General features: G+C 36.5%; 1 protein-coding gene across 1 annotated transcript in view; it reads right to left on the bottom strand.

Annotated features, from left to right (window-relative positions):
* CRYBG1 (crystallin beta-gamma domain containing 1) overlaps positions 1 to 15,467 on the bottom strand; it is a 47,540-nt gene that overhangs the window by 21,744 nt on the left and 10,329 nt on the right. Inside the window, exons 4-9 of the mRNA XM_063096856.1 lie at positions 13,553 to 13,600; positions 13,347 to 13,465; positions 11,688 to 11,850; positions 9,133 to 9,272; positions 2,201 to 2,327; positions 418 to 453 (exon numbers count right to left, since the gene is read on the bottom strand). Of these exons, the coding sequence (XP_062952926.1) occupies positions 418 to 453; positions 2,201 to 2,327; positions 9,133 to 9,272; positions 11,688 to 11,850; positions 13,347 to 13,465; positions 13,553 to 13,600 (633 nt within the window). The remainder of the gene's footprint in view (positions 1 to 417; positions 454 to 2,200; positions 2,328 to 9,132; positions 9,273 to 11,687; positions 11,851 to 13,346; positions 13,466 to 13,552; positions 13,601 to 15,467) is intronic.

The raw sequence follows: 15,467 nt of genomic DNA, 5'->3' as shown, positions 1-15,467 counted from the left end.
CATAAATATAGGAAGCAGGAATAGCAGAAAGAGCATTTCATTTCTTTTCATTTTTTCATTCATCTTTTCATTTCTTGAAAAGAAAGTTTTTTTCCTGGCTAACTGGAAAGTAGCAACAGGCCCTGCAATTAGTAAATACAACCACAAATTATAAACTTATTATATAACTATGAACTTTTGAGCCATGGCCACACATACTGTTAGTGATAACTAGTGCCATTAGCATCATCTTCCAGCCTGAAGGGTGGCACATGTAAACTGGGACAACTCCTTTGGTTGCAATTGTGTTTGATGGCTTATATGTGAAGTAACACAAGCATTATCTTTATGGAGATGGTCTGGGAATAAAATTTTGAATATACATGTACAAGACATGTTGTGTGCACACAGACACACACACACACACACAGTTTTTACCTTTGGGTCTGTAGGAAATTCAACTTTACGACCACCCTGAAAAGAAAAATAACATAGTAAGAAAAACAGTTTTTCACTGACACATTACCATATCATGCTGCCCATAGCAGTATATGGTAAGCCATCGAACCTTCCAGTGTGACTTTGTTCCAGTTTGTTTTATTTTACGTGCGACAGTTGTAAAATGATGAACAATGCAGAGGAAGATGGTCTAGAGCAGAGTCTCACACAGGTAGTCTATAAGCTGAATCTGCATGTTTGGTGTGTTTTTTGACCTAATAAGTTTTTTTTTCTAACTCAGAAAATTTCTCATAAAAATCCGTATTTCTCACTTCTCTTGAAAAACCATCCTAAGATCTGATATCTCTGGACCCAAATTTTCACAGGCAGCAACCTTCACCTTCTGCTTATGAATCCTACACTGGGCTTGTCTTTCAGCCGGGGCACAGGCTGCAGTGTGACCGTCTCCAACACTCCCTTTGGTTCAACTCCCAGCCAGCTTCACTCCTCTGAAGTCTCTGCCTGGCCCCTGTAGGCATTTGGTTTTGCAACCCTTGGCCCATAAAACTATTGATGTTCACATAATACAATCTGGAAAACTCTGGAATAACCACATAAACTATTAGATAAAATTTAAAACATCCCAAAGGATAGGTCTACGGGGGGTTGTCACACTCATTTAATAAAAGGCTTTTTAAAAATTAAAAAAAAAAACTTACTAAAAATAAACAGAGAAAACGTGTTACATAAAAATATTAATCACGTCGCAAGATCAGCAATAGGAAAGTTAAAATCATCAGTCAGGGAAAGTCAGAAGGATATTTTTCAACAATATATCTTTAACAGCTTTTAAAAAAGTGTAGCCAAAGATGCTCAAATGTACCAAATGAACTGTAATTACAAAGGAATGTGGCTGATTTCATCAGCAAACCAAACATACAACCAAGTAAGTGTGCTTTTCAAAAGTAATCCTTTTCGAAAGCTGTAAAATTCAATTTTAAAACTGCTTTCAAAACCTGGGGCAACGCTTTTTCACAAAAATAAACAAAACTTTGTTCTTTGAAAGTGGATTTAATTTTAGAAAAATAAAAAGCCCAAATCATTTGCATTAATACCAGCAAACATACAGGTAACTAAACCAAATGCTTTGGAAAGAGGGATAAAATTAAGATCAAAACAAAACTGTCTTCCCAACTTTCTAATTTGTCTCAAATTGAACGTAGGCACTCAACATTCATTGAGCACATGGTGCTCAACATCGGGGCAAGACTGATGCAGCCTGGTTCCTCCCGAAGCTTACAGTCTAGCAGAAAAAGACAATGAACAAGGCAAAACATGGGAGAAGGCAGAGGAAGTACAGGTCTCCTTTCTATGACAAGTACTTGGGAGGACAGCGCTCATTTGGACATCCAGCCTCAGCACCTCCCCAGCTGCGCCCAGCTTAGCCACCTGTCATGACAACTAGCTGGTCCTCCACGTGCCCTGCCGTCCCAGCTCTGCAGCTGGGCTCACACAGTGCCTTCTCTGACAGCTCCATCTAAAATAATCCTGCTCACTTTTAAGACCCAACTTGATTTATCATGAAGCTTTCCTAATTACCTATCCTCTTTCTCTGTCACATCACCCACAAGTTGAAATTTTATTTATCCTTCCTCCTGTTTTTCCATGAATGTTGGTTTTTAAAAAGTCAGCTTCATTGCTTCAAAGTCACATCCTATGAATGATCAGTATCAAGCTTGAGAAAGACTCACTGCCTTCAAGAACACTTTGATTTCATTTTTACCATTTTCAGAGGCCGCATGGATCCAATGTATGCTGCTTCTGTATCCCAGAAGGATAAGTCAGGGTATTCACCAGGTTCCAGGATGAAAGGGACACCCTGAAATCCAGGTTCTTCATAAATCAGCCATCTAAATAACCACCAAGGAAAGAATGAAATGGAGACAACTCATCATTTATTTCAGTTTTTCTTCCTGTTTGGTACATAGGACTCTACTGACAAGGGAGGGAAAGAACAGGAGAGGATATGGACCCACCTGATGGACGGGTACACAGAGGTATTAGGATAATGTCAGACTCGAGGAGGAGTAAGCCATGCTATGCTCCTCTTCTTGGTCTTTTACTTTCCTCCTTGGCTGGCTTTGCCCATTTATTTTAATTTATATTATGAATTACTTCTAAGTGTAAATGTCTCTATTACTTCCAAGTAATAAAAGTAGTTATCTTGTTGCACTGTATGTATTTAGAGAGGCCCTAGTTAGGAAATCGCAAGTCTTGTTTTAAAAGGTAACATCTCATTTATAACCAAAGAATAGGATGTTTCACCTAATCATTTGTCAGCGTCAAAAATTAATATCAGCTAACATCTCCCCAGAGGTTACCAGAATGCCACTCGCAACTTCATCTAATCCTCACGACGATGCCATGAGGAAGGAATACTATTGTCCCCATTTTACAGATGAAGGTAAGTAAATTGCCCAAAGCCACACAGCTGTGAGTACCAAAGGCAGGGCTGATACAAGGTGACTCCAGAACTGGGCTCCTAATCATTTTCTGATGGCAATTTTTCTCACCATTGGGAGTGCACTGAACATAATTTACTCTTTTCACAATTACTCAAGATCATCACTGTGAGCATTACTTAATGCACAGTGGAGTCTTTGAAAGTTGTAGGAGTGCTTGTTCCACAAAGCTTTTTGAGTTCTTGTTTCTGATTTTACGGCTTTTCAGTACCACACCCTTCTCTCAGACTTGTCATCTGTCCCTTCTGCTTCAGTCAGGGAGCCAGCAACCCCGCCCTCCTCCAATGTGCCAGAAATCAGAAAATCACGCATGTTAGAACTGTCTCTAAAGTCTGCAAAGTCTTCTTGCAAACTTCTTAGTTCCTGGGAGGGCTCTGGGAGGTGAGGTTGCTGGAGAAGTAACTGTTATATAAGAGATGTGTTAATGTACCCCCTTCATAAACCAACACAGAATTCTTGGTGATCACCTATACACTCCAATTCTTTGTTAGTCTCACTAAAATGCTCCACCTGTGGCACTCCACCATGTTCCCAGACACCATGCCAAGAAGAGGATGGCTGTAAATAAAATATTTTACCAACAAAATGGGTCTGAGGCTCCCTTCTTTGCTTTTCTCTTGTTCCCGATTTTGGCCCAAGGCACTCTTCTGGTGATGGTTTTTGTTAAAGATTCTCTTGGACAAATCGGTAACTTCTTTAGATCCACAAATTATACGGGGATTTACAACCAGAATCTTACTGATGATTTGTCAACACATAAAAGAATGCTTGAAGGCTGGGTGTGGTATACGGGTGGGGGATCAGAACTAATCACTGTTAGAAGTCAGGATGATGGTGACGGGGGAAGGGACTTGCAGATGATGAGGTGGCATGAATGAGGGGTTTCTGCAATGCTGTTAATGTTCTATTATTTTTTTTTTCTGGTGATGGTTACCTTGTGTATTCACTTTGTGAAAATTCACTTGGCTTATACACTTAGAATTTGTTGTGAACATTTTTGTACAAATGTTATACTTCAAAAACATTTAAGGAAAAAAGAGGCTTATCTTTTAAATACCACTGTAAGGCTCCTAAACCTCAAGAAAATAGAAGCTAAGAATGGAGTACTTTAAACTTCCTTATGTTTAAAGCATGACATATTTTTTGGAGCTCAACCTAACACAGGCACACTACACATGAATTTGTGCCCTAACTAAATAATGGCAGTTCTGTAATAAATTGTGTTATTAGGTAAACAAGTCAAGAAGGCCTCGAAGTCTGACTCCTTCACAAGAGAACAGGCTTAATTTTTCATAAGCAGAATGTATGGCTCATGAGTAAGTGATTCTGAGATTTTGAAATGATGCTTAATCAACTACCTTTTTCATGAAGTCTTTCCTTCTATAGTTTGAGTTCTGAAGAGATTTATTCATCTGATATTAAATTTCACTCTCTTTGAAGCATGTGTTTTAGTCACATAACATTTATAGAAGGAAGGAAATTTTGGGTAAAGGGGAATTTGTTTAAAAACCCAACACAAAAACTGATACATGTGAAGAGACTGCTGTTCTGAGAGTACTTCCTCAGTGAGTGGGTGCTGAGGGCCAGCTGGGTAACTCAGACATTTATGAATGTTGGGTGGACTTTGGAATTTGGAAACTCATATGCCGAGTATGATTCATTTTTCCTAAATTGTCCCAACGAGATACATTATTCCTGAGGCCATGAGGAGAGGGGCAAACTATCTTCAGGCAGTGTTGTTTCAGTTTCTAAAGGTACTCTTTTACTATCCCATGCACTTACAAGAGTTTTGCCTACATACACAAAAAAGTATGACTTTAAGGAGGTACTTAAACAGTACAACTATGAAGTATGAGTTTTTTTTAACAAATATAACAAATGCACACATACAAATGAATATTGTTAAAGTAATAGCAATGGCCATCTATGCGTTTATTAAAAATATTTGTGTAATTACTCTTTTAGAAATAACCTTTGAGTCATGCAAGAAAAATCAGTCTTATCTTGTTCACTTGTTCTTCTTAAACCAGAAACGGTAATTCCAGGTGGATCGTAAGTCTTACTCCCCAGATATGGCTATACATGAATGTTGGCCATTCACAGAAACCAACTGGATACTTGAAAGATTAAATATGAATGTGCCGACTTGGAGGTTATTTAAAAGAGAGTGGGCTGTGAATCTCAAAGGGGAAAATGTACCTTTACAATGGAGAGATGTGGGAGGCACCACTTTAAGCAATCAAACTTGGTATCATTAATGGGTAAGCTGGTTAGCACATGCCACCTGACATGATGCAACATAAATATATGATACTACCTATATGAAGTGTCCTTGCCAAAACTGTTCAACCTGAATCTAATCATACCTCTAGACCTAACCCCTACTATATAGAAAATTCAGGCAAGAGAGGAACAAGTTAAATGATATCATAAGGAAACACTCAGACAAATCCAGAATGTGGATATTCTCTAAGACAGCTGGCCTAAGTTGTTTAAAAAGTCAGCAGCATGGGAACTAAAGATGGGGGTACTCCAGAGATTAAAGGAGACTTAAGGGCCGAGCCCGTGGCGCACTCGGGAGAGTGCGGCGCTGGGAGCGCGACGACGCTCCCGCCTCGGGTTCGGATCCTATATGGGAATGGCCGGTGCACTCACTGGTTGAGTGCCGGTCACGAAAAAAGACCAAAAAATAAATAAATAAATAAAGGAGACTTAAAGAGACAGAACAACCAGATGAATTTATATGAATCTTAACTGGATCCTGATTAGAAAAAAACAAATCTATAAAAGATATTCCTGAGGCAACTGGGGAAATTTGGTTATGGGCTACAGATTAGATATGATCATGGACAAATTGTTAATTTTCTTAGGTGTAATAATGATAGTTACACAGGAGAATGTCATCATAAAGAGATCCAGGCTGAAGTATATAGGAATGAAGCGTCATGATGTCTGCAACTTACTTTCAAGTGCTCAGGAGAAAAAAAGGTAATGTAAAATGGCAAAATATTAGCAATTATTGGATCTAAGTGGATGGTATATGGTTGTTCTCTGAACTATTCTTCCCACTTTGGTGTATGTTTGAAAACCTTCATAATAATAAATTGGGCTCTGATATGGTATACTCCACAATGAAAAATACATGGTGACTACTATATAGCAATGAAAAAAGAGTAAATACAGACATACATATAAACATACATATAAATGTTATGTCTTCTTTTGTTTAGGTTCCTATTTTTCTTCCCAATCTCTAAATATAAAAGTGCCTAAGGCTCATACGGCTTCTCTTCCCCTAACTACACTGACTTCCTTTGGGATCTCATCTCAGGGCTGGTTTAAATACCTTCTTTATGCTGATGACTCCTAAATTTATATCTCCTGCCTCTTTCTTGAACTCCAACCTCACAAAGCCAATCACCTTTCAGCCCTGCTATTTGAGTAAGCAGTTGGCATCTCAGACTTAATCTGTCCAAAACTAATTCCTGAGTGTCACTCTCCTTTCCACCTTGCTCCTCCAAGTCTTCTCATCTCAATAAATGCTGAGGTTCCAAACTCTGGACATTTCTCGGCCCCTCACACCCCACATAAAATCTGTCAATAAATGCTGTCAGTTCTACCTTCCAAATACATCCAAACTCTGCCCCTTTTCTGCCACCACTATCACACTGTCCAAGCCACCATCACCTCCTGCCTGTATGACTACAGCTGCCTCCTAACTGGTTTCTTTGCTTCCACCTTTGCTTTTTTACAGTCTGTTTTCTACACAGCAGTCAGAATGATCCTTCTAAAACACAAGTTAGATCCAAATTCTCCAGTGATTTCCTATGCCATTTAGAATACATCTAAACCCCCTCCTAAGGCCTTCCAGGCCTGACCTGGCATGAAGCCTGCCTCCCATCACTATCCTCCTAGCTGACTCTGCTCAGGTTCCCTGGCCTCTGGTGTCACCCAAGCACACCCAGCAGGGCTTCTGGAAATGCTGTGTTTCCTTCCTGGGAAGCTCCCCCTTCCCCTCTTCCTTCAGCTAGCCCCACAGCAGCCTCCCCCACTTCCTTCAGGTCCCTGCTTAAATGTCACCAGAGACCTTTCCTCACCACCCTATCTAAAATAGCATTGCCCCTGTACCTCTCTGTAGCTATGTTTCTTGCAGCCTTTACCACCTGACATATTACACGTGTATTTGTGTTGTCTATTCCTACTAGATGGACAGCTCCATGAGAGCAGGGACATTATTTCATGTGCTCATTTCTGTATTCCCAGTGCTCAGAAAAGAACCTGGCACACAGTAGATGCTTAATTGATTAATTAACAGATTTACTGAAACATATACATCTCATAGACACTGTTTTGGGTTTACATTTGTTAAAGTCCCAATTCCTTGTCATACTTTGGATATGCTGAGAAAAAGCCTTTCCTAATTCCTACCTCTAAATTAATCACCTTTCGAAATCTGACAGCCTTACAAGGCCTACGTAGGGTACCAATTGACATAACTCAAAATGTACGACACTATATAAAAAGCAGTATAAAAAATGACTGTCCTTGAACAATGACTTTATACATCAAAAGGAGATATTTAATTAATATTACTCTTTATACCTTAAATTCTGCCCTAATAAGTATGGCTTTGTGTATTGACAAACTATGATTAGTCTTTCCTTGCTATATATCTCACTTATCTGGGTAGAAGGAGGTTGTTTTCCAAGAGGTGGGGGTTGGCATAGGGAAGAAACACTCTGGGGCTTCTAGGGTGCTGGGAGTGTTCTAGGCCTTGACTTGAGTGGTACCTACCTGGGTGCTCAACTTATTATTTGTTCAACTGTACATTTACCCTCTGTAAACTTTTTTCTAGGTGTGTGACATTTCATAATGTTAAAGGCAAATAAATAAATAAACAAACAGTCACAAACGAAGTCTAACTCATACTTTACTCCCTCTACAAAACCCCAGATAAATTGTTGTCCATTCTCTACTTGAATACCTCCTGTGATGAGAAACTCCCCACCTGGAAAGGCAGCCCACTTCTATTTTAACCACTCTAACCATTAGAAAGCTCTTCCCTGGATCAAATTAAAAGCTATCTCCTAATTTCTACTGTTCCACAACCTGCGCCCCCAGGCCTCCTATGAAATAACAGAGAGCAAGTCCAATTTCTCTTCTATATGAGGAAAACTTCTACTCCCAAGCCCAAGTCTCAATAGCCACACTTCCTACTTCCTGATTCCTGAGGGCCAAAAATCAGACTCTGTGATCTCTAATTTACCTAATTCCTATTGCACAATCAAATCATTTTTCTAAGAACAATAGTAAACCAAGACTTTTAGTAATCTATAGAATGCAAAACATATGATTAAGGAATGCCTTATCATTCACTGCAGATACATCCTATGTCACTTTATGAGATAGACTATAAACTTTTTGACTGCGTATCCCACTACTAAAAACTTTTGAGCATTCTCTGAATATATGAATATTTATAAATTATATACATTACCACTGCACAAATACATTACACATATTAGAAAACAAACACAAAAGTAAAATCTTAAAAGGAGGATATTTTAATAAAATATAAAGAAGCTTTAATGTTTTTTCCTGCATCAGTGGATGTCTTTCACATGCCCTGGGCTGTGCTCTCTACTTTAGCAACCACTTTCTTTAGTACTGAAATCTGTACTTTCTATCCTAATTTCTCTCCCATCTGAGATATTCCCATTTCCTTCAAAATATTCCTGCTGTTTCCTGTGATTTATGAAACCAACATCCTAGTGGCTTTGGACAGCACTGTGTGAACATGCTAAAGGAAGTACCATGTGTGTTGGCTTCTATCCCACCTGAAATATCCAGGGTTCATGCCTGGAATGACCTCCTCTGAATTACCAAGAAGCTATAATCTGTTATTCAGCTTTGAATGAATCAGGTTCCTCTGCAATAAGGAAAGCCCTACATTTAAAATGCAGTTTCCCTCCATACTTCCTCCAATAAATCATCATTGTTTTATAAGAGAGGTAAAACATGGTAACATAGACGCAAATGAATCAGAATTTTACGTGCCTTATAAAAAATACCTTTTAGTCAATAATTATCCAATAGGGCAACAAATCAGACAAAGAATATCTTAAGCCCTGTTCCCAGTACTACACTCACAAAAAAAGCTTCATTAAAATTGTATCTGAGATAAAATACTTACGTGCCCCAGTGTACTTGAATGGAACAAGTCTTCTGCATTACACCAAATCCCTGCATTTCTTCAGTATCATCAAAGTAGGAAGTTAGGAGTCCTAAGCCTTCTGGTTCAGTAAATAAGTCAATTTGACTAATTCTGTAATCCTGAGAAAAAAATATATAGATATATGCATATATAATATTAATATACATATATAATTATTAATTATTAATTAATAATGGTTAATGTATTTAACGCTATAGTAAGCTCATTATTCTTTTTCTTAAAAATAATTTTAAAAAGCTTTAAATATACATGTACATTTCGCAGAGCACCTGCCATCTTATTCCTTTCCTGTTTTCACCCATGACTTAATAATACCTCCTTTTGGGGCAGACACACTGATTTAGTCATACATCTCAGTATTACATTCAAGCAAAGATCATCAGAAATGCATTTTATTAGAACTTTGGGACATATTTCTTTTGCTCATCCTCACTTGGCTCTCCGTGGACACAGGAGTTTTGGTTCCTTTGCTCTGATATAACCATCCAAGTCCAGAGACTCTATCGAATGGTTGCAGTTGGAATCTTCCTCAGCTCTTGTTTTGTGTCCATTAGCCCTCTGTGGTAACTCTCCTTGACTATGACTAAGCCTCTATGATGGTGGTTTGGTCTAAGTCAAAAAGGCAAAAGCACACATTCATGGTGATTTACAAATCTCTGCATTTTGGTAATTGTTCCATGTCCTGCATGTCTATGGCATGTCAAACACTCTTCAAAAGGTCTTGGCTGAGTGCCTAAGCATGAATCGGATACTCACTGAACCTCTCCTATGCTGCCAAACAAGGTAAACTGAGGTACAGAGAAAACAGTAACACTTGGGTTAGTTCAGGTGAGGCTCTTTCAAACATTACCAAAAGGAGCCAATCTAATGAACTAAAAAAGTGATCCTCCTGAACACATGTTGTGACTTATGTTTCTTGTGTCAAGAAACCATGCACACATCTGTAAAGAAAATATAATTCATGATATATCAGGAGCCATAAACATGTTCCTACCCTTTAACGTGACACCATTCAGAAAAATTTAACCCAAAGAAATATATCAGAAAATTATAAATTATTAAATGCACAAAAATTAAATTCACACAGCATTACTTTAAATAGTAAAAAACTAGAAACAACCTTAAGATCCACTGAAAGAATAAACAATAAATAAATGATCGTACCTCAGCGATACTCCAAACCATGTAGTAACATGAAAAGCATTTGCTACGTTAAGTCTGCTATTACCAGGTGAAGCAGCAGACCTCTTTACCAAAATGCTTCATTTCTCTTACCCCACCTTCCTGGATGCACCCAAATCCTCACCCCACCAGATTCTGATACCACCTCCAGTTGAAAATCATTGCGAGATGTTACCACGGGGAGTATGAGCTTCAGGAATGTGGTATAATAGAGAGAAAAAGGATTGAGAACTACAGTTTTAAGGGGAAAAAACAGAACATTATACTTGTATTATGATTACTATTACAGAAAAAGAAGATTAGGATATGGCCAACAAGAAGAGAATTCAAAAAAATGAAGGGAGAGAACACTTCATGATGGTGGGATTTAGATGATATTTTTAAGTGTTGCTTTATAACCAATATTATTTGAGCAATAAATAAATCTGTACGTAAAATATTCCACTAACAAGGACATTTTGAAATAGGGCTCTTTATGTCTTACTTATAGCTTATTACATTATATACTTAAAATTATTAAAAGATAAAATCATTTAGAATACCAAATATCACCTAAGTCATTCAGAAATGTTGACCTAGGAAATAGGTGATGCTTTCCTCTGCCAAAAACTGTTACTCATTCTTACTTATTCTCATTTTAGAACCTTCCTTTTTTCTCTATTGCACCTTGACACTCATCTCTATCACAAACACTGGGATTTTAATTTTCCACTTGGAAGACACCATTAATTACATTTTTAAGAGATAAGAATCATCCAAGAGGCACAAAGAAAGACTCTGATAACACCTTCTTCATCAATGAATAACAGACCAGGAAATTTTACCAATCCATAAAGTGGTCTCAAATATATCAAATAATACTTTTTAAACCCATGTAAAACTCCAGAGTTGAACTAACAGCTGAATTATATTTGATTATTTATTTTTCTAAAGTAGAATGCCTGTAAACCATTGAAGGTAATCAGAACTCATGCAGCAAAAACAAAACAAAACAAAAAAACCCTAAGTAAAAGAAAAATCTGTTCATATAGAACTCATCAAAACCAGGTTACTACATAAAATACATTTGGAAGATGGGAATAGATAACTAGGAGTGAGAGTTACCTTAAGAATTTATTGTGGAAAAAATAACCAATTAATAACTTTTCTAGTTCATGGTAAATATACAAATACTTAAATAGTAAAAAAATATATACTTAAAACACCAATCAAATATTTTTCCCAATCACTTATTTAATAAAATGAACATTTCCCTTGAAGTAAGAATCATCTTGGCATTCAATAAATATCTGCTGAATGAATTAAGGAAATCTAGATTTACCATAACCTACCTGGACCACATGTCTTATTGAACCAATCACCACAGGCTTATCAGACTCCGCTTCATTTCTTTCCAAAATATCTTCCATACCCCAGAGACCACTGAGTTCCAATTCTCCTTCTTCCAAGGGTATGGAGTGCCCTTCAAAATTTGGTTTCTCATACAAAATCCAACTAAGAATTAAACACACCAAAACCATTAGCTAGTCTTGGGTAATAAGAGAGGTTTTGATTACTCAAATATTCCAGATAATAGCCACTAGACATATCATATATCAGTGAACAATTCTCTAGCAATTAAAATAGCATAAGCTCTCCCTAAAACTAAAATGTTATTGCCTATAGTTAAGCCTCTGATGATAATTCAAGAAGTGTATCAAGGTCTTAAAGAATTTTGGGGTTATTAATATGAATGTCATAGAGCAACTAATGTTCTATGGAATTCCTGTTAGTGGAGACTTACAAATGATAATATGTTCAATAAGTGGGTATTTACTATAATGTTTCTTTTTCTCCTTATATGTGCAGAAAACATTTCTGTAGGAGAGATTTTCATTTACATATTAGAGTTGTATCAACGGATATGTTGATATGCATGTTAATGTATCAATGGATATGTTGATATGCATGTTAATGCAAAGCATTTTAAAAACTATTCTTCCCAGCAACAGTCAAATACTAAAGAAAAACCACAGATCAACATATGACGGTGCTGCAGCTAAGTGCTTATGCTTTCAAGAAAAGAAAGAAGCCAACAAAAGTTGCAAAAGAAAGAAAAAAGCTCTGTTAGATTAAAAACAAAATTGTTACACAAAATGTTTTTAGTGCAATTTTCAGTTTCAAATTTAAGAATAAAAGCAAATTCTATTTTTCTAACAAATATGTTGACTATATAGAAAAACATATTAAATATATAGAAACCTAATAGGAAAGATGCTGCATATTTAAATGGAGAGCAAAAGAAAACCTTACTTATTTTTTAAACAGTCAATATCTAGAGCTTACCCTCTTTATTTCAAACAATTTAATAAACAGGTACCAAAGATAAGTATTTATGCCAGATCAGTGATTTTTTTTAAGAGTTGCTTTTCTTTATTCAACTTTCCTTATATTTCCAAGAGGAAATTAAGCTGGTAAAACAATTTTAGAAACTGTCAAAGTATTTATACTTTCACCTGTTTCTTTTCTTGAAACTATCTTTTGCTGAAAAATTATAAAGTAAATTAAATTTTAGGTTAGTCCTTCACTGAACTATCATAAAAAAGTTAGCAAAAATGTCTTTCCTTACAGATTTTTAAATAGTCACATCTGGCCCATCAACATGACTAGTGCAATTCTTATCAACCTCATTTAAAACTCAGAATATTACAGACCCTTATGTATGATTAGCCCAGAGCATTGTTATGTGCGGATATATAGGAAAAAGAAGTTTGTTTTGCACTTTCTGATTTTTCTGACACAAACATGTATCATTCTCATAATCAGAAACATGATTAAAACCAATTCTTGGATATGAATTCCTTATCTTACTATGAGTAGTATTTTCTGCACTTTACATTGCTAAAGGCATAATTTTAAATAAGTAGTGAGGAGGTAGAAATAAGTAGAAAGGTAATTAAGGATGCAAAGCTCAAACACTGTAAGTGAGGAACGTAGAATGCCATTCTTACCATCCTCTAACAATTCTTAGGAGGATCACTGGAGACAGGTTCCAAGCACTGCAATCCTGGATGTCACCGAAAACTTCAATGCACTCCTCAGAGACATCGGGTTCTCGATATATCACCACCTACATGAAAATGAAAGTGGTGGCACACTTTGTTGTACTCTATCAGGCCAAAATAAAATCTAGACTAGAAAAAGAAAATCCTCCTACCTTTCCAGGCCGGGGATTGAGTTTATTGTGAACACTTCCTCTAAGTGTCTGTAATCAGATGAACAAAAACATAATAAATAATTACAACTTTATATAACAGTCCTCTTTGCTCCACCCATGCCTTTCAGTAAGATCACAATTTGTAAGTCTTGAAACAAGTCCACCCTGATCTATGCCAGAGTTACATTAAAACTCTCTTTGAATTTGAATTCTATTAAATGAAGAGCTCTTTTTCCTCTAACTGAATTTGCTATTTCAATTTCTCCTCATTGAAATGTCTAGGATATTTCCACCAATGCTAGAAAATTCAGGGTCCAAAAGTCAGATCTATGTTTTACGTCAGTTCACAGAATAAGAACCCATCTAAGATATCATAAATCAAATAATCTCAGCATAATCTCAAATAAATAAAGAGAAATTAGAACATATTAATCATTTATCTAAAAAGAGCTGAGTCACTGCCATTTGCAACAACATGGATGGACCTTGAGAGAATTATATTAAGTGAAACAAGTCAGGCACAGAAAGAGAAATACCACATGTTCTCACTTATTGGTGGGAGCTAAAAATTAATATATAAATTCACACACACACACACAAAAAAAAAAAACCGGGGGGGGGGGAAGAAGATATAACAACCACAGTTATTTGAAGTTGATACGACAAGCAAACAGAAAGGACATTGTTGGGGGGGAGGGGGGAGGGAGAAGGGAGGGAGGTCTTGGTGATGGGGAGCAATAATCAGCTACAATGTATATCGACAAAATAAAATTTAAAAAAATAAAAAATAATAAAAAAAATAAAAATAAAAAGAGCTGAGTCAATTTTGTGTGTTCATATACATACCCTATCAGAATCTTTTTTTTTTTTTTTTTGAGTAACATCTCCCATCATATAACTACTAGTCTAAATAAAAGTGTTTATGGTACATCTCACAATGTACACTTCACATGGCATATTTAATTCCCCTTTTTTGATGGACAGAATGTGTTTCCATATGGCTCCAAAACCAATCATTTGCAAGACCATCTGACAAGACCAGTAAAACCACAAATGCATCAGATAATAAAAATAGCAATCATACATGTAAAGATATTACAAAACATGGACTACTTTCAATGCTGACCAGGATGCCTATTCTAAGGCCTGCCTTTGATCTGATTGCTCTTGCATCATACCAGAGTAGAATATGCCCCGAAGACCATAGGAAGGCCCATAAAACATTGTGATAAATCAAAATGGCATGTACTTATTTATTTATATATATACATTAGAAGTAGATAAACTGAAGAAAAACCCTGAAATTTAAAACAAAACTTGGGTAAAACATTAAAGATATAATAGTTATATAATCAACAAAGTCCAGGACCTAAAGAAAGACAAAAAATTTTTTAAATCCATAAAAAGGCCTTGAAAAAATATAAAGAATTGTTTCTCCTTTTTACTACACTTGACTTGGTTTTCATAGGGAAACTGTATATTCTGTTGTTAGACTCATCAGACTGTAGCCAAATAAGAGAAGTGATCTAAGAATAATCAAAAAGAACAAAGTCATAATGAATGGGAAGTTGTCTAGTGGAAATTTTGTGCTTGAGAGAAATCGTTAAGAATATTATGATTTCTGAGTGCTGTACGTTGATTTTGTCTTATTTGTTTACAGTGGTGGTTCTCAAGTGTGGCCCAGAGGCTCTGGGGGGGTCCCCCAGATCCTTTCAGGGAGTCCATGAGATCAAAACTCCTTTCATAATAACAAGAGGTGAGGTACCTTTTCTCTCTCACTCTCTCAAGTGTACAGTAGAGTGCCAGGCTCATGATGTGTGATCACATCATTGCTGATGGTTAATGGAATGTAAGCTTGTGTGTTCTGGTTTTAAAATTTTCTCAGTGTTAATTTCTAATATAGTAAATTCTGATG

The sequence above is a fragment of the Cynocephalus volans genome, chromosome 5, assembly GCF_027409185.1.
Source record: "Cynocephalus volans isolate mCynVol1 chromosome 5, mCynVol1.pri, whole genome shotgun sequence".
Lineage (NCBI taxonomy): Eukaryota > Metazoa > Chordata > Mammalia > Dermoptera > Cynocephalidae > Cynocephalus > Cynocephalus volans.
The sequence above is the reverse complement of the archived record's forward strand: the minus strand, read 5'-3'. Positions and strand labels throughout refer to the sequence as shown.